Consider the following 20,778-nt stretch of genomic DNA (forward strand, 5'->3'; position numbering starts at 1 on the left):
ATTTTTTTGAGCACCATTTCCCTCCTGCAGGCGTAAGGGCAATACACCATTTGCTTCCCTGCCCAGCCAGTTTTAGACATACGGATTAACACGCCAAATTGACTGCAAATTAATTTTCTTGCTGGCATTCTCCTTCATTTTTCTTGCAAATTTTTGAGATTTCAGCATTTTGTTTGATTTCAGAAAGGGACTTCACAGGTTCACTTTCTGTGAACCCAAAGCTCTGCCTTCCCCCAGCAACTTCAACAGCCAGCCCAGAAGTAACCACTCAGGCAAACGAAGACACGGCGCTGCTTAAGAACCTGGAACATCAACACCTGCCATGAGACTGATGTTCTCTCTACTAAAGATATCCTGAAAATTACTCCCTTCTCTATTACAAAATCTGCTCCCAAATCAATCAAGTAAAGGCTAAACTTCTCTAGTGCCATCTCCTTTGTAATTAGATTTTATGATTTTCTTTAGCAACTGTTTAATCTCTGTATATGAGCCACTGACTTGGAGAAAAGTTGCTGCTGCTGGTAGCTCTCACAAAAGCACACCGGCTCCTTCCAGTCTTGGAAAGGCACAGACCTTTCAGCTGTACCTGCTCAAAGCCAGTGAAGGCTGAGGTTTGCTCAGGAGGTGCAGGTTACATGGTCCTAAAACCACAGAATTAAAGCAGCTGAGACTGAAAACTCAGTTTGACCTATAGCACTTTTTTTTTTTTGTGGGGGGGGCAGGGGGCATGCCATAGTATACAGAATAAACAAAAAACCAGCCACATTCAGATTGCCAGTCGTGTTGGTCTGAGAACTCAGAGCACTCAGGAAAGCAACCACGAAAGCCTCCACCAGCCAGCTTGTTTCACTGCGTAGTTCCTTTGGTAGAGCACTCAGAGGCAGGCTCATGCCAAGGCTACAGGTGTGTTTCCCTGATGCAGAGATGTGGGATACAGTGCACTCAATGACACTCACTGTCATGTTTTGTTTTTTTTCCCCTTTCCCCCAAAAACAAATAAAACAAATCCCTCCTCAGCCATCTCTTGGTACCTAGGGTTTTTGATGAGCATAGAAAGATCATCCCAGACTTCACACTTTGCTACAGTTTTGGTGTCTGCCAGCACTCAAGGGCAGCTGGAGTGGTGGCTGAAGACCTCTAATGAGAAACAGCAGCACAGCTCTCATCAGCAGTTCTGCTAACATTCGGCCATGGCCCTGTGCTCTGATGTAAAGCACAGCTGCACCGACCAAAATGGCTCCTTGTTCCGTCTCTGCCTCTTAGATCCTATCCAAGCCCTTTACTGACAGAAGCAGTTTGTGCCTGGCAGCGCCAGAGACCTCAGGCATCCCTCAGAGAACGAGCTAAATTAGCTTCACCTCCTACCTTGGGAACAATTCCCGGCTATGATCTAGCTGTGTTCCTAATGATGATGCAAGAAACTTTTATAAGAGTCTGATTTGCATGCACCAGGTTTAACTTTTTGGAGACAGCTGTTTGAGGAGTCCTCTGGTGACAGGCACAGGCAGGATCTTCTGCGGCCTGGGAGAACAGTTCCAGGAACACTTCCGCAGCGGCGGCTTGGCAAATATGGACATCCTCAGATGACAGGACAATTTATTGACTCTCTTAGCTGAATCTTTGTAACTTTGCTTGTTTTTGGAAGGGAATCTTAGTCCAGGGAGAGATTAGTCTTAAACATGTATCAACACCAGCAATGCTGCATAAAAGTGCAAACTCCTCTCCTCCTTTTCTTAAGCAGCTTTTTGGTCACCCCTCTTTTCACACTGCAGAAGCTACCAGGACAGTCACAGTGGCTTTACAAATCACTCAAAGATGGCTCAACAAGGGATGTCCACCTTGCTGTTCCTCATGAAAAAGGAGAGGAACAGACCCAGACAGAGCTTAGACATATCCACCTCATCATATGGTCTTTAAGTCTCCTACAACTAGGGATTCTTTTCTGCTATAAGCTAAAAGGGTGTCTCATCGCACGTGCTGTGCCCATAGGTCATAAGAATGCAAGTCAGTCCTTGGTCCTCTGCCTAAATACCACAGCAGAGCAGCCTACATGCAGCTGCTCCACAGCCTCTCCCATTCAAACACCAGTAGGAGGGAAAAACACGGCCAGGAAAAGGGAAGACCATTGCATTTCCACCAGTCTGCAGTGTGTTCTTCACAGGCACGGAGACAGTTAAGAGGTTGCCTCTGTCTGTGGTACAGCAATGGTAACTCTCAAGAAGTAAAATTCGTTATGAACAAAATAGAGAAGTTCCAGGGAATGGAATTTGTCTGAACTGAACAATGAAAGATGAGCGCTTATCTTTTTGCGGAGCATCCGTATGAAAGATGTGGCATTCTCAAAATATCTTGATACTCAGTTATGAGTAGGACTATTCATCCTACACCCTACTTCTGCACACAGGAAGGGAAGAGCTAATAGCAGAAGAATTTTCTTTCGGCAGTGGGAACAACTGCATGATGAATATCCCCCACCCTGTGTGGGATTCCATCAGAGATCAAGGATGCCCTGGCAAGCGCTGGGGCATTACTACATGTTTGTGGAAGTCTCTCAGCTTTTATTAATTAGATTCCTGACAACGCAATAAAACCCTGTAGCAGAAAGCCACACTGCTCATTCCTGAATTATATGAAATCATTCACCATTTTATGTACAAGTTTTGAATTACAGTCTTCAATTTCTCATCAGAAAAAAACCAAAAAGCCTAAAAAAAAAAGCATTTTTGGCAGAACTGCACAGGGTACAGAACCATACCTTCAATTACACAGTATCTTACAGAACATACACTATAACAAAAAAGCAGAGCTTGTTACTTTTTCTGAGAAGGTAGTGCCCAGACAAAACTAGATGTTTCACCTCCATTAGTAGAGGAAAAGCTTTAACTGGACAAAAAGAGTACATGAAAAAATTCCTGAACACTCCAGACAGTTAACAGAAAAATAAAAGTTTGTAAACAATTTTAAAACAAGAGCCTTATGAAAATAATAAAGGTCACTGAAAGTTAAGCTGTTAAACTCTTCCTTAGCCCAAACCACTACTCTACTCTTACAGAGCTGGTTTTTTTTTGGTTTTTTTTTTTTTTTTTTTTATGATACACAGATTTTGTCACACAGAACACTTCAGTGAGAAAACTCGGCAAATAATTCCACCAAAAATTTTAAAAGTAAGAAAGGGAGAATTTGAAGTTAAAAGGTAAAACTCCAAATTCCCTTTGAAAATTACAAGAGTAACATAAACTGACTACTGAATGGAGCAGAGTTCAACAGTGCATGGAAGCCCAGTACTTCTTTTACAATCTGAGACCCTTTTTAATGTAAACCCTGAAAACTCATAAGTAACCATTAGAATGGACTTTTGTTTATGTACCATTAAGTTAGCATTGCATTCACTTTCATTATTCAAATGTTGCCATAAAGTGACTTTTCAGATACAATACTGATTTACCTTGAGCATATCTGTTTTACGAGAAGGTAAATTGTAAAAACTGTCCTGGGAAGTGATTTTGCAATTATCAATCATGCATCTGAAGTTGAGCACTAGTATTTATGCTGCCCTACTTCAAGCTTCAGCATATGTTAAGTAAGCTGCTGACCACCAAGCGTGTCCATTTTGGTAGACAGACAGATGTATGTGAACAGCAATGCTTTGGATAACTTGTGCTATTCCTAATACTACAGTTATTTTCTCTGCCAATTACATTTTGCTATAAATATGTGTGCCCTTAGGTTGATCCCAATATCAGTTTCAGCTAACTAATCAAATTATCTGCTAAGGTTTTGGGAATGATAACCCTTTCTTTATTTAAATAAAATGAGGGAAGTGTTTCTAACTCCTAAAGGTTTGCCGACAATAGATTTATTTTCAAGATAGGATGTCACTGTTCAGTAAACTGTTTGTCATCTTTGTTGTCACAGGTAAGCACAATAGTATTCGTGGTTTTTATCAGGTAGGCAGGAAAGGGAAGAGAAAACACTGTGAGGTTTTTAAACAATGTTTTTCCAATTTCTGCTCATGGGCTCTTATGAATAATTATTCATTTGAAAAAAGGGTAAGTCGAATTTCAGATTACTTCTATATTTTAAGGGCTCAGTGGATAAATTTAACTTTTCTATTTTCCTTTTGCAAAAGTGTCATATTAAAACCCTGCCCACAACTGATTACACCAAGACCTTATGTAAGGAATAACTTCTGATTATATTTAGAAGTGCCTCATTTTTATACCAGCTAAAAGTTAATTCATAATTCAAACAATCAATCTGCAATGTAAACAAGTGGTTATTTTCTCCCATGTAATAACAGTAAATGACGACACCGATATTACATAGTATGCTTGAGTTCATTAAATGCAATTCTTCAGTCGCAAAGGCATTCTGTGATGGATTTCCTTTGAACTATGTTCAAATGATTGGAAAATCTGAGATTCCTGATGGAGATCTAAGCCATTTCCCTCATTTTCTTAATACCTTCCGCTACTTGCATACTCAACTCAATTTGCTATTTAAAATAAACTCATTTCCCCAAACCCTTCTCTCCCTATCTAAAAAACCCCAAACCCAAACTTATTTACACTTATAGCAAATGCTTTTCAGCAAATAAATTTTAAGAATATAAAGGGAGTAAGTATTTAAAGTTTTGTATTAATTTGCCTTCTGAATTTCCTTCCAAAGATGTAACAGGGACAAAAGTTTTAAAGGTTTAAAACACACTTTGAGACATTTTTGATTCTTTCTCTCTTTTACACAAGGGACCAACTTTGCCCAGTGAATCACCTTCATACATTTTTCCCAGTAACTAAATGAAACTGCATGTCATTCCCCCCAAGAAAGTAAAGAAAATACAACCTTTTACTTCAAATATTTTATGAATGTAAGATTACAAGAAATATATTAGTCAAAATGCAGGGCTATCAAGCACTGAACCAAGGATGCTGGCATCAGTTTGCCTACCATTTTGCATGTGGAAAAAATATACTATGTCTACAGGTAAAAGGCATCACTAATGCATCATGATTTACTCTGGTCAGCCAACATCACCTCTGCAGTTTGGCGCATGTTTAAGTCCTGAAAGTAATTGTCATATTAATAGTTTGAGATGAGACACTGGAACAAAACCATTCTTAAACAGGAAAGTTTCTGTTTTGCTCTTACCGAGGTAACACCAAAAACTAAAACCAAGATCTTAAAATTTAGCAGCCACTTTAACACTTGTTAGGCTAGCCTTCACACAAGGAGCATGCATACAGCCACTGTTCTTGCTTTAAATTGAGGGCTGTTGGTTAATTCAAGTCACTGTTTCCTCACCTTATTCAAATAACCTGTTGAACTGGATGTCCATCATAAGAAAAAGAAAATTAAATGATGTTAAGTGTAGCAGACAAATACAGATCACACCAAGAAGCTAACACTCATGAGTTGTCATACTAAGGGATAATAATAACAGTAAAAAAAAAAAATCAGTCTTTTCTGTGCATATTTTTCATTAGAAAGGTCCCAGGAAATCATGATGTGCCTGGCCGCTTCTGTTGCTGATTTCTGATGACCTCTAATTGTTTTTTGCATTGTTGATAGTAAGTTGAGAGACTTTTGTTTTCATCTAATAGCTTTTTATGTTCTTGTACCAGACGGGATGTGTTTTGCTGGTCTTTTTCATCCTGGTCCAGTTCTGCTATTAGTTCTTGTCTAAAACAAATTTAAAAAAGTAATTGTTATTTATAATCTACTTCTATTTGTGTGCAGATGACTTAATATGTTTCAAATCAGTATTTGATTATCAGTCTGAACTCATGGATAGTGATATTTTGTGCCAAAAAAAGTTGATTAAAAAAAAAAAAAAACAACAAACTTCCTCTTTACTGTATTCTGGGGAAAAAATACCGCCCAAGTCAAATCCACATTTAAACTTTAAAATAGCTGCAAGTCATAGCCTCAATTTCTAAAATTGTCTTTTATATAATGTGTTTCAGATGTAGTTCTACAGGTCACAGTAAAATATCTAAGGATCCGCACAAATTTCATAAACATATTCAACTCTGATTTTGCTTAACTACATTTAAAATCTCAAAAGGCAACTTAAAAGACAAAATTGCAATAATTTTGGAGACTTTTTAGTGAAGTTTGTCTTTCTATTTGGACTTGAACTTCTCAAAGCAGTGGAAAAGCAGAATCCAGCACATTATTTTGTAACTGTCATTTCACTTAATTTATATCATAAGTGTTCAATATGTTTTTCAGCAACAATTCTAGAGGAACAAACACACTGATAAACTTGCTATAAATTATCCCGCAAAACTGATGTAGCAGTTTGTTTTATTATTTGTTTATGAGGTGACAAGAAGGCAAGCTGCCAGCAATATTTTAGCAACAAAACAGTAGAGGAGAAAGTTCATGTTAATTAATTGTTGCCATATGGTTTGTAATTACAGATAAGGAAAACTTAATCATTCTATAAAGGCTGAACTAATAACTACCTTAACCAGCATTAAATTCATCAATCAAAACACTATTTCTTGTTTTAACACCTATGGGCAACTATGTTCCAACTAAGAAAAAAACGATTTGGGAGAAATGTATATGCAGACTTCCTAGGTAAAAAGATAAAGTAGGAATCTAAAGGTACAGAATTAACAGTTTTGAAACACAAACACATTTTAATATAATTTATTGACTCTTAGGGACAACAGAAATAAAACCAAAATTAAGATTTTTATGCTATCATGTATCTCCTTGTGAACTCTAAAAATTCTAGTTGCACTCATAAAAAAAATTGTTTTCAGGATGCTAAGCCAAAAGTGAACAGACGATAGGAGGTCAATCTTAATAGCAGCTTTTTGCTCTCTTGTGTGTGCTATTTCTAATACACAAGAGGTGTATACACACGTTTTTCTCATTAGCTCTTCGACAATCACCAAGGCAAGCTTCTTATTAACAACTGCTTGCCTGCAGCGGCTCAGACACTGGAGGCTAACAAGCTGGTTACTGGGTCTAGCATGGGAGTACATATGACCTCTCAGAACTGTTCCCCAGCGTCAGAAGAGAGAAACGATGAGAAGCAGAACACAACAGAATGTATGGCAAACTGAAGTTCTGAATCACAATAACTTTGGCCCTAATCCAGCAATACATGCAGTTGCTTTATTTATGTCTGTACCCAATATAGGAGGAACGAGTTTACTTCCAGTGCACAAGGATAAGTAGGTACAGAACAGCTTTTAAGTATTAGGTCCATCCTAAATCCTTGGTAAAAAAACCACAAGATGTGTGTTGATAATGCTATTGTAAATGTGATAACTGACAAAAGGCAGATATAAGACAAAAATTAACTACAAAATGAGTAACATTGACATATTACTCAAAATCCTACAACCCATTATCCAAGTGATTATCTACTAATTACAACTGAAAATCTTTTACTGGACAGTGTTGGAAATAAAATTCCAAGGTTCCTCAGCAGTCCAGGTCTTTCATTTGAGATGATACAAACAAACATTACTAGTATGTTACACACACAGACGTGCCACACTTTAAAGTAGGACTTGTCCTTGGTCTAAATATTTCACCTGTACTGACCAGCTCAGCATTTCTGAGAATAAGGCTTGAAATAATTATGCCCTATGAAATGTTACCTCATAAAGCCAGAAATAAGTCACAGATAACAGACTTTGTGTAAAATAAACATACAGAAAAACAGAAGAGGTTAAACACATTTCACTTACTTCCTCTGCAACAGCAATGCAATTTCTGTCTGAACTTTCATATATTCTTGTGCCATTTTGCAGTGCTGTTCAAACACAGCCATAGATTCTTTGGAGTTTGGGCATGGTGCTAGAGGCTGAAAATAAATCAGACATGTTAAAATCTAATGAACTGATATCTCAGTATATAGCGTGTTAAAATGTCTCTGTAGTGTATTTATAACACCTTTTAAAAGCCAGTAAGCTTTTAAAAATAAGTGTCAAACCATGCCCTGGAAAATGTTACTGCATTGATGTCAAAGGCAACTCAAGCCTCAAATTTGCAGTTATTAATCTGAAATTCTCTCTGTCACAAAAACCAAAGTAGTGTTTAATCCCCCACAGAACAAATAAAAGGAACACAACAATTTAATTCAGTAACACTCAAGCAAATAATGTCTTATTTTGACAGTCAAACTCAGATTACATTTGGTTTTAGGGATCATGTTTCCCAGACTTGTTTTTAATAGCTTGATCAAATCTGAGTCAACCAATCTCAGATTACGTAATATATTTTTTTAGCCTTGGTCAAAAGTTAGACAGAATAGAAACACAGGTAAATATGTGGCACTATATTTGGCAACTCCAAGTTCACACATTAGAATGAAATGTAAGATAAAGAATCTAATAAAGCATTTATTTATTACCTGCAACTGATGATCTAATGTGAGATATGCCATTGGGATGGAGTTATCTGACCCATTGGTCTCTGTAACAATACCAAGAAAACTTTCATGTATTTTCAGAGTTAGTTCTGTTCTTATTGGACAAAACCAAGAATTCTAAATCATTTCACAATACATGATCTGAATGTGGAAAGGCAAATGGAAATAGCAGCATTCCAATCCCAAGGCAGATGAGTAATTTTGTTTTTCTGATGAAGTTAAGAACTTCAGAAGTATGGTCTATCACACCAAGAAGAAATAAAGATTAAGGTTATCATTCTGCACCTCTAGAAGCCATGTAGAAGCACACAGATTTTAAAAATATTACTTTTGCACAGATTGCAATCATACTATTTATAAAAAAATTGCCATTTCATTCTTGTTTATGAAGGATCAGCCAGCCAGCCCATGCATCTAATGATTTTAAAATTAGAAGCTGTGCAAACCAGCTCTGCCAAAATAAAATAAGCACAACCTCCTGCTCAGTTTTGAAACCTGCTCCCAGTGAGGTCTGTAAGTATCTTCCTCACAACATGCTCTAGGGCATCTCCTCTGCTCTGTAGAGATACTTTGTGGGTAGCAATGAACCCAATAACCAATCTATCTCCTGGGCCTGGCTGTTCTCTTCTTACACTGCAATTACTCTGGATTTCTCTAGTGCTTTCATTCCAGATTTAACATGTTTCTGAATTCTTACAGATCCTATCTTTTAGTAGTCCATAATCTGGGGATCACTGCTAAGCTTTAAGAGACATAGGAGTAAAGACACATGGAGAAACTACTGATTTTATGGCTGCATTATTACTACTAGAGGATTATATGGAGGAGGGTAGGTGGGAGAAAAAAGGGGCTGCTTACCCATACCCCAAAAGCACCTGCCACAGAGTAGTCGTGGTAGAGAAACTAAGGTGTTGCCCTCAAAGACTATGCTATCTCCAAGAGCAGCTTCAAAAGGAAACAGAAATAAGAGGGTGGGAATGGAGAAAAAGTGGTTAAGTGTATGCTTGTAAGGAAACTGGAAGGTGGTGAAAAAAAAAAAAAAGAAAAATAAAACAACCCTAAAACCAGAGACTTAATCACCACAGTATCTTAAATCAGAACAATATAAAAAGTCCTTCCCTACATTAGACTATTGCCAATATGGAATACTGCTACAGTAAAGTCATTATTGCAATGTTTCAAATACATCAATACATGCACAATACTTCAGATTATATTCCTGAGTGTTTCAGTGCTTTGTCACAGAACTATAACTTTTCCTGTGATTGACCAGATTCGGCTGCATCCTCATTTTATCATTTTGCCCCATTAACTTAAAAGTGGACTGCATAAACTAAAAAGAAAAAACATACATGTGGTACATGCTGTATTTACCTGAGTATAAGGTGAGGGATTTCTGTGGGCCAGAAAACAGACCTGACTATTAGCTCTAGCGCTGTGCTGCATTTAAGGCCAAAGACTTGGGACAAACTGCCTTTGCATTGGCATATGATCAGCAACTTGCAGTTTCCAATGAACTATTGATGGGGTAAGAGCTTGCTTCCGTGGACGCAGCAATTCCCATAAGCGCTCACTGCCTAAAGCAACTCAGAACCCATGCTCCACAAAAGAGCGCACAGGGTGGGCTGTGGCACTGGGCAAGGGCTTTGGGAAACTATGAGTGACAAGGCATACAGTGTGATCAGGGAAAGTCACAGTGGACAAAAAGAAGAAAGCACAGAAGCAAAATACAAGAGTATGTTGCCCTCCTCCCACTATAAACAGGGGGAAAAAAAGTACAGATCTCACACACAGAGTCACTTTATATTGGGTAAAATACAAGTGTGCATATATGTACACACACATATATGTGTATATACATATGCTTCTGCGAGAGTCAGTCCACATGTGAGTTTCAATTTTGCAGTTGGTTACAGGAAAAGAATGAAAGTCTGATCAGCCAAAGATGAAACGGATCACAAGAAAAAGATTTCAGAATTTGAGGCACTAAGAAGTACCAGCTTGAGACTAAGTTTAAGATTCAACAAGTACATTTTGGTAGCAAAAATGGAATTCTTATTCATATTCTAAAAAGGCATTTGTAGGGATCCATTGTTTTCATGCAGTCCAGTACTGGTTCTATTCATAATAGAGTGCATTATGACTTTTAAAATTGAATTCAACTATTAAATTATGTTCATTCTTAATCCTATTTCATAACAAAAGAACAGTGATGCTACAGTAGAAGTATTTACAACACTTCCGCAGACACTTATGTTAGTTCATTAAAAAACACTAAGATTGTGTGCACATGTACATTCTGCATAAGTAAAATTACAACACAGATAAAAAATAGAATTAACGAATTTCAGCTGATACTCACCTACATAGTATTTCATTCCAGAAGTAAGAGCAACAAAAGCTTTAACTGTGCATTCACAATACAAATGCACAAGACTAAAATGCTCCAAGATGTCTATTCCCCTAATTTCCCCAAACCACACTACAGTCAAAACCTGGTACTATGAGATCTGCATTAAACACTGCTATCACTGCATATGTACAGTACTTTCTTACAAGCAAAATGCTTACAAGTTTATGTACTTTAATATAATCTATGTAAAAGAAGTTCTTAAAGCCGCAAAGCAGTAATGTAATGATTTAATTTAGGCAGAACTAAAATGGACTGTGGCTTTCACTGCTTAATTTTGTTGATGTCTAGGCACACACTCCACACCATAATCAAATAAATATTTTATATTTTCTACTGGCAAAAATTTAACTAATGAACAAAGGATTACCTGCATCATCAGGTGTCCATGGATTACGAGCTTGCTTTTCAGAGGTTGGTCCCGAGGTAGTGATCATTCTCACACTAGGACTAGATGATCTACTGCTGTTTCTACTCTCCTGAAATAATAATAATAAAAAAAAAAGTCAAGAAAAGTTAGCAGAAGATTTTTGAAGGGTTCATTTTAAAAAACAATATTAAAAGGAAAAATAAATGTGAAGAACCCTCCGAAATACCCTCCTCCCCAACCTTTTACCTTGAAAGCTCTCCAGATATTTTGATAAACTTTACATGCATTGCAGGGACAAGTTCATCCCCATTTCTACTCCACCTTTACTGTATAAAAAGAAATGGATATATTTTGGCTATTCAGCATATTAAAAAGCAGTGCTGAATAATGTGTTTGAGATATTTATATAAAAGTGCAACACTCTGTCTAGCAATTTTCACACCACCATTCAGCAAAATCTAGCAGATCCATAATATAAGGAAGAAATAAAGTTTGTTTCCAATGTTTCATCAATGAATGGAACGACATTCAACTAAAGGAATGCAGCTTAGTAACTGTACTAGACTGTGGTGTATTAATCTACAGTTTTCTTATGGTTCTTGTGTTAACTCAGAGGTTATGTGATTCATCTTCAGAAAACATGAAAAAAGCATATAACCAAAAAGGACCAATCAATTAAAGCAAAGCAATTAGAAAATGAGTACATTCTCTCTCACAAAGCAAATGGACTAAAACAGAGTTCTGTAGGAAGTTCCTTTATATACAGCTTGACTCCCCTAATCCTTTTGCTTACCAAAATACAAACACATAATACAGATCTAATTATTCTGCTGAGCTTCTTTTTCAGAATTTATATTTACAGTATCATAGAACAGAATCATAAAATAGTTTGGGTTGGAAGGGACCTTCAAAGGTCATCTAGTCCAACCCCCCTGCAAGGAGCAGGGACATCTCCAACCAGATCAGGTTGCTCAGAGCCCCATCCAACCTGGCCTTGAATGTTTCCAGGGACCAGGGCATCTACCACCTCTCTGGGCAACCTGTATAGGTTATTTTATTTCATATAACCTCTCACTGACATAAATTAACACAGTAAAGGACTTAAGACTACAAACCCAGGTGAGTTCTGCAAGTAAAAAGAAAAGATGCTATCAAAATACAACTATATTCAATATGGTGTATTTATAATGAAATTATTAATGAAATGTTCCTATTTTTCAAAAGAAGCACTCAAATATATGTTACCTGGAAATCGTATTTCCTTATGACTCTAACTTTCAAATATCCTATTTTAATTTAAGGCTAGGATTTCAGTCAAGTAAAAATCCACATAGTAACAAGATTCTAGACACTGAAATATCCATTAGTTCAACTGCATTATGTTTCTCCTGTAATTTTTATTAACCAATTAGCATTTTATGTTAGTAGCCAGAAACAGAGCAACAAATAAGCTACTGTAGGAATAATCCAATGGATTATGTTATCAGGATAGCATCGACATTTTGAAAAAGCTTTTGTGTTGGAGTCTTTGTTGACATTAAGCAAGGTTTAAGTTGCCCAGTTTACTGCTTACTGTTAAGTGTCCTCAGATATGAATGATAAACACACTGCTGATGTGAACGGTCGGAAGACAGAGCAAGCACTTTTAACAGCGTAAGTCCTTTAAGCAAAAAGAGATTTGTTGAGTATCTACAGTTGATAGCAAAGGACACCTGAGAAGTACTCTAGTTACAATAACATCTCAATGCTGTACTAGCTTGCTTGCTGTACCAAATTGTTTTGATCTATCAACAGAAAAAGACAATTTCCTTGATAATGTTATTTACAGAGAATTACTAGAGATAAAAATGAAGGATTCTTATCCGAAGCAGATCTAAAAAGCATTACGAAGTCCAGGGGAAGCTCCCAAAACTGAACACCTGTTAGATTGCAGTGTTTCAGTGTGTGTTGAGTGAGATACTTTAGGCCCCCTGGCCACCAGCCCCTCTGACTGGTAAACCAGTGACTGTTCTTTAGCAATCGGTTTCTGCTACCATTTGACAGATATCCTCTAATCCTTGCTTCCTTCAGGTACCTCAGTACGCTCAACAGACTTGTTACCAGGTTACTCTCAAATCATCTTTACCAGGTGACCAAATTCACATGGCACTGTTAGCTACTTAACTTCCATTTCTCAAAGACTTGCAGCTTTGAAAAGCTGGCATGCTTTGGGGAATAATCCCACCCTCAAGTTTAATTTAAATGAGGAACTCAATTTAAGCAAGTCATTGTTATGAGCCCTGTATGCTCATCTGTGGCTTTTATCTCTCTGGGAAAGGGGAGGAAAAAAAAAAAAAAAAAAGAAATGTGTATCTGTATCTGTGACCAATTTCACAATCTCACGGACAGAATGATTCATCTGTATAATACCAGATCTCTCAAATTATCACACTTAACTTGCATGCATGTGGGCACGTACATTCTGACCTTGCTTCTCAACTGTTCAATACAGTACACGGTTTACTTTAATACAGTAATTTTTTTTCCACTTCAAAGTAAACTGTAGGAGTTATGCAGTCCCAGCAACAGTTATATATAGAAAGGTTTAAAAGAGGTAGTTTTGATATTATGACAGCACTGTGAAGGATGATGTACTAAAACAACCAACCTAATAAAAGATACACATGGATACTTTACTAGGCATCCGATTGCAAACTGCAGTTCTTGAGTGATTATGCCAATATGCTTCTCAGTATCTGCATAAAATATCAAATTCTGTAAAGACTCTAGTCAGTGCAAATAGCAGGTTCGTTGTGTTCCTTCAAGCCCCTGGAAGTTTTTGTTACAAAGTTGTTTAGGCAAGAGCAGCAGTGCTGGACAGACAGCACAAGACAATGTTTTTAAAGGCATGTACAGGGAAATGGAAAGGCAAAAGAAACAATTCAGTGCAAAAAAAATTATGTGGAAAAACGAAGAGAGGATAGAATTATAGAATAGTTTAGGTCAGAAGGGACTTCAAAGCATCACAGTATACAGATGGAAACAAATGGAAATGTAGCATTTAACTGTACAGAGAGGGTTGCATCAGTGCCGCTGATGTCACTCAGAATAAGGCCCAGTCTAAGGTCACCAAGCATTAGAGAAATCCGTGAAAAATCAGACTTAAAACACATGTTCTCAACACCGAACCACTCCAACAGCTGATCCAATGATGGAAAACCTTTGGCTTAGCATATTTTCCTATCTAATCTATTGATGTGAATAGTTGATGTGAATAGTCAGTTGAGTAGTAAAATCATCTGCAAAGCACTATTATTGTCTGCTGTCGATACAATCAGTAAGAGCCATACTGGAAAATGCCTTAAGTGTCTCAACAACACAAACCAGCAATCATCAGCCATACAAACCACATCAAAAAAATCTTCTAACACTACACAGAAATAAAATACACATATAATCATAAAACATACAAGAAGTTCAGATTAAAACAGACCAGCAGTTAAGCAGGGAGACAAGAGTCTGGGTCTATGCTTCCGGGTAAGCACCTCAAACTTTGGTATATTTATTATTATGAAGTCCTGTGCTTTCCTCCACCTTAACAAAAATTCCATTCTGAACTGAATGGACCTTCTTGATTTAAAAAAATAGTTAGAACAATTTTCTATTGACATAGTGGCAATTTTCAGGAAAAACACGTTTAATAAAAACATTTCTGCTCAGCTTTAGTGTGGCAGTCAAATAGATTTAAAAAAAAAAGCAAAAAAAAAAAAAAGCAGCACTGTGGCAATCCTTCAATTTTCAGTGGAATAGAGGCTTACAAGGGCTGGGTGTCGGAGCGGAGGCACGCAATGCCATGGCAGCTCGGTGAAGAAGGCTGTGTCACAGGGTGGGTGTAAGACAGAATGGAATGTGGGGAAGAAGGATGTTTGCAATGAAGGGAGGGAGGGCGAAGGTGATTTTCACATCCGAAAGAATAACCTATATATGGTATGGTGCATATGGGGAGATATGATAAACTGACCAGAGTTACGCTAGTCACAGATATTTTTTTCTGCTTTGGCTGGTAGATCGCTTATGCAGATACCGGTTCAAGATTTTTAATAGAAATTCAAGGCAATGAGGTTGAGAGCTATAGACACTCATGGAGAGTAATCTTAAGTATTTCGCCATAATTATATTGTCCTTGCTTTCTTTTTTTCAGATTTATTTTTTTTAAATATGCAAACACATGTATGTAAAAAGTTAGCATTAGTTCAGCAAACTTTTCTACCTCTTCTCACACCAAAAATGGGATGAAAATTCATTATTCGTTTATATGGATAGCGCAAAAATTTCTTCCTAAGTGCATTTTTCATGCCTGTTAAAATATTACATTTTCCAGATTTTATCATAACGTTTCCAAAAACTGCTAGATAGAAGCAGATAATTGTAATTCTTCCACTTAGATTTCCAATACACAGACTATCAGAAGCAAGAAAGTAAAACGTGATTCTGGTACTTCTATAGATCCTCATCAGAAAATGGTGAGGTAAACAAAAACTTCTGTGTCCTCCTGGTCACAAGGACAACTTAGCTAGGACATCCATACAAGCAGCAAAACAGCTTTCAAAGAAAGAGTATTACAATAGTTATTAAAGATATGAAATAAATGCTGAAATTATCTATTTTTACATATTAGCCATTCATTAAAATGAACAGAATTAAAAATTTAAAAAAAAAAAAAAAAGCTATAACTAAATAGATTCATAAATCAATCACTGCAATTTGGTATAATTGATGTATTGGCACTTATTTTTTTTCCCCTGAAGTCTTGCATAATTTTAGTTCTACAATTAACTGAATAGGCTGATCTATTTCTTCACTAAATTTTGCATATTCATTTCTTTCTAACAAACCTGTCTTCTCTGAAGATATTAAAATGTATTTAAGACTCGTTTGTTATTTTTTGATAGATGTACATAGTAAATTCTACTAACAATATCTGGTGGATTGATGAGGCTTCTGTGGCTATCACATTCCATGGAATTAAAGAATGATCAAGTGTTGATCTCCCCAATAACTACACATTTTAAAAATTACCAGCTATTTTAGATTATTGCAGTAGGTTGTTTAATATGGAAACCTGATTAACCTGATGAATATGCTAAGCTCCAGTTTCCCACATCCAAATAGTAGGGATCTCAAAATTGCCAGTTCACCCTAACAACCAAGTAGCCTTTGTGAATTACTGAAACAGACAATGAAGCAATTAAAACCACAAACTAAACACATCTGAATCAAGCATTAGCTTGTAATTTTCCCATTTAACATGTTCCTACTTTAATTTCAATTTCATGTAGCTTACCACTGTGTCTGTTACCATGGCACTCAGGATACCAGATAAGAAGCTACGTTATTGTAAAATATCTTATAGAGATAGTATTTTTTTAAAGAAAACTTTGTGACAGCAGCCTCCTGTAAACCTTTCATAAGAAATGGAGATACTACTGTAAGTTTCTACTCAGGGTTCAGAGATTCATAATAAATACATTTATAATACTGATGCACATGCTTTGTATTTTTTATGCAAAAAAGTAAGTCTAATGTACACGTAACTGCCTCAGACAATCATGAGTAGTAATTACAATTGTTTTCTACAGATAGAGAGGTGAAAAGGCTTTCCTACGTAACACCTGCCCTCAACCAAATTAAGTGGTACACAAAACCTATGTGTACATAAAAATGACAAATGCTGCCTGAGCTATACAGAAAACACTTCTCAACTAGAGCTCATTCATAATTACCCTCATGGAATCTCTTTTAAAGGCAATACAAATGACACTACAGTCTGCCAAGCTTCCACACCGTTTCTATGAAAGCATCAAAGGTGAAGATTTCCAGACCAGTCTCCCTGTACAGATTTGGTGTCGACTTTACTGAAGGATAAAGGAGACTAGGAAGACATTACCTGACTGGACTCTGTTCCAGCAACGCTAAGGTCTTGAATGGATCTGCGCCTCTGCTGTCCGTTTCCTGCTGGGAAAAAAAACAAAACAAAAACAAACCAGTGAAATCTATTCAGAACAAAATAAGAAGGGTGCGACTGTTGCAGAGGAGCTTGGAATTTGTACAAATCCACAGAGAGAAAGTGAGAGAGGGGGAGAGAGAGAGACAGCTGCAGAATTTTAACTCAAAACATGCTGGCCTGTCAACAAAAAGTATATCCTAATACAATAACCACTCCTACCACATGAATAGCTGCCGCACTCTACTCCACCATCTTCTGTCACATGGATTTGGTCAGGCTTAGTACTTGGGGCAGGAGCTGGTGACGACATCTATTTCAAGTGCGTTACGTTATGGGGATTTCTAAAAGCTAGACCGTGAAGATAACAGGCTGCCAGCTTTAACCTGTTGCTCTTTGGCGTGCTCAAGGAACACAGCAAGGACTTCTGCCCACGTGCCACTCCCCTCATGAAAATTAAGAAGCGAAAGCGCTTCCTTCTGGTCTTTGTCTCCTTCAGATGAACAAAACTACACCCTATTCTCATGGTCTGAGAAGTGTGAAAAGGGGACTGTTCAGCTAAATCACATCTCACCATCAACCTACCGAGCACAATGCTGTAATCTTTTCCTCTTCTCCTTCCACCTGTTAGCAATTATCCACCAGTGACAGCTACACAAGACACTTTATATTTTAACACTGACACGCAATCAAAGGCATTTCCAGGAAACAAAGTCTCCTTAAAAATAAAAGGAGATTATGCAACGGAATCTCCCTGGCTACTTTGATTTTTATTACGGTGATTGTTTACATTGTCTCTTGAGAGCAGGTCAGCTGTCCAAAAGGAAACACCAAAATGTCCTGAGTAACAGCTGACAATGCTCAAAATTCTTGCTCTTAGCTCTGCATTACGTAACTTTTCTACTGGAGGGGAGCATCTGAAATATGTTCTGCATATGCCCCTCGCCCAGCAACCCTCCACGCAACAGCCAACCCAGCTCACTCAAAGCTTTCTAACAGGCATTACATTTTTAACCTTTTAGATACTTCTTATTCAGCATCATTTCCATGTGACTCCTTGACAAGTGGTTTGATTTGCAACAGTCAGTACAAAAATGTAAGATTACTTAAAAATTTTAAGTATGATACCATTTAATGTATTGATCAATATCAAATATAGGTACTATTACAAGTAGGAACACGTTACCACAAAACAGCAATATACAATTTAGCAATTTGTCATAACATTTTGTAGTCTAAAATCCATAGAAAGTACTATGGGAAACAAGCATATAAGAAAATCAAGAAGGATTCTAGAATGGGAATATATTCTTTACTCTGACTACACATGAATCTGAATTGCAACTTTTCTGTGGTCTTGATCTTTTGCTTCTGAAATTCAGGGAAAGTATATACTTACCTAAGGAACAAAGGCTAAATTATGCTTAATACTTCAATATTAGAGATTCTGTGAATGACAAATATGCACCAAAATTTCTGAACTTGTTCATTTGCAGTGAACTTTTTCACTACCTAATAATTTAACAAACAAAATTATACATTTAATAGAATACTGTGCTGTGGATACTTCATCTGGCTGCCACAGCTCATCTAAATATTCAAGATATGGGCAATCCACCCACAACGGATACAAAATTATGTGCACGTTTCATTCAACAACACTGTTCTAAAATTATCTCAGCTGAAACAGGCTTGCAAAAATATCTGAAATTCTCATTTCAGATTAGCAACATTTGTGAATTTAAAGAACCCGGCGCATGTGTCGCTGAAATATTAGAACATGGCTGCCAAAACATTAAAATAATCAGGGTGGGGTGCAAGAAGGAAAATAAAATGCCTTGGGGGGAGAAAGAGGGGCCAAAACTACTGTGTTGTAATAAATGAACACCTTTACATGAAATATCTTCAAGTTAGTAGCATGAGGGAAGAGCAAGCTCTACTAGGCAATGCCATTTTCATTAGTATAACTACTGCAGACATCTGGCAAATAGCTTAGACAAAGCAGAAACAGACTACGAATCAATAAATACTTATTGCTCCAGATTCAAGACGAATTTCAATTGAAAAATATACTATACCACATATAATCCTTATTTGAAATTATCACTGCTACTTCTCTATGCTTTCCTCTCACAGTGTTGATCTTGTTCTTACCTCTACATCCATTTAAAACTGATTTTTTCTCCTTATAAATACGAAGAGATTCTTAAATGCACAGAAGTTAACATACAATAGCTTGATGCACTGTGTCAGTATTTTAGTGCTTTACAGGATTTTAGGATTAAAAATCAAACATCACAAACATACTTCCTGGCCTCAAAAAAACCCATTTCGCATACTGTTGTTTAATTTCTAAAATTAAATTCAAAAGGAAATTTGACTACTTCCATCGTGTGCTGCCCCACATACCCCAGAAAAAACAAATTCTACAACTTACTAAGGCTTTTGATCACCCTCCCAAATACCCAGACCAGCTATGAACTCATCTCCCTGCCCTTTAGCAGATACTTGTGCCTGCTTTTACATTATCTTATTTGTGCATAGTACTCTCTCATTTGTGCACAGTACTCTGTTACACACCTACAAGACTCAAACCTCCCTCACAGTGCAGGATGATCAGTGAATGTAACAGTGCTAGAAGACATTTAAAGAAGTTAAGACATTGATCTGGAATTCCAGAAGAATTAAGTGATCTGGTGAGACAAAGGTGGGATTTCTGGCCTATATTTGTTTTAAAAGTAGATGAAAAAATTACAGACCTCAAGCATCTATAATTCCTATCTGCTTTCTAAAGACACTCAACAAAATGTGTGTATCCTTAAGTAATCATTTATGCAGTGTCAATGCTATAAAAATCTTTAACGCTGTGGCAGAGTTTCAGATGACAAAATTACAAAGCCAAACACATGCGTGCACACTATATGCATGAGTTGCCAGTGAAGAAAAGGCTGTACTTGAAGGTATGCTTGCTAGATGCTGCTTGACTAGTTCGTATCGAAAAGGTATGCTGATTATTTTTATTGATCACATTACAAACTATACTTAGATTTTTTTTTTTTGTTTCTTTAAACATATTGCTACTTAAGCTTTTTGTACTTACTAGGGTTTTTATTTTTCTCACATATATAAAAATGTTGGTGCTTATTATCTACACTATATATTATATATACTATAAATTTAAAAAAAAATATTGATACTTCACTTGGCTATCTGGTTGCAGGATACCACCACTGAAATCTCATTTGCCAAGCTGTTACACACACAAAAAAAATAGTTTTTTAATTTTCCAGTTTTTAAGTTTTGTAAGCTAGTAAGACAAAATAGCATCTTAAATTAAAGAAAGATTAATTCACCCTTATTTAAACCTATTTAGAAAGAAGAGCACATATATATTTAAAACTTCCACTTCTGCCAACATTTTACCTTCAACTGATAAAAATTTGTATTTTATGACCTCGGTAGCATAATCAGTTAACAGATGAAAAGCAGCCAAGGTAACACATTACGAAAAACCCCAATGATAGCAGATGTAGTACTCATACTATTAAAATAGCCCTGCCCCAAAGCAGCTGACTCATGCTAACATGCCTGCCTGGTGCCCTCCCCTCTCCGGGAAGCAG

At 36.8% G+C, this 20,778-nt stretch overlaps 1 protein-coding gene across 8 annotated transcripts in view; it reads right to left on the reverse strand.

The window, feature by feature from the left end:
- Positions 1-2,625: 2,625 nt before the first annotated feature.
- MAP3K7 (mitogen-activated protein kinase kinase kinase 7) overlaps positions 2,626-20,778 on the reverse strand; it is a 50,282-nt gene continuing 32,129 nt past the window's right edge. For 4 of the 8 annotated variants that reach the window (XM_086743291.1, XM_086743289.1, XM_086743293.1 and 1 more), the window contains 5 exons: positions 17,102-17,169; positions 11,176-11,284; positions 8,378-8,439; positions 7,713-7,828; positions 2,626-5,679 (listed from right to left, as the gene is read on the reverse strand). In XM_086743291.1, coding sequence (XP_086599417.1) covers positions 5,499-5,679; positions 7,713-7,828; positions 8,378-8,439; positions 11,176-11,284; positions 17,102-17,169 — 536 coding nt within the window. In that variant the 3' untranslated portion in view covers positions 2,626-5,498. Of the gene's footprint in view, positions 5,680-7,712; positions 7,829-8,377; positions 8,440-11,175; positions 11,285-17,101; positions 17,170-20,778 lie in introns of those variants that run through there. The other 4 variants (XM_086743292.1, XM_086743290.1, XR_015257978.1 and 1 more) reach the window with 3 other exon arrangements.

Source organism: Chlamydotis macqueenii, chromosome 3 (genome assembly GCF_036417535.1).
Source record: "Chlamydotis macqueenii isolate bChlMac1 chromosome 3, bChlMac1.mat, whole genome shotgun sequence".
Lineage (NCBI taxonomy): Eukaryota > Metazoa > Chordata > Aves > Otidiformes > Otididae > Chlamydotis > Chlamydotis macqueenii.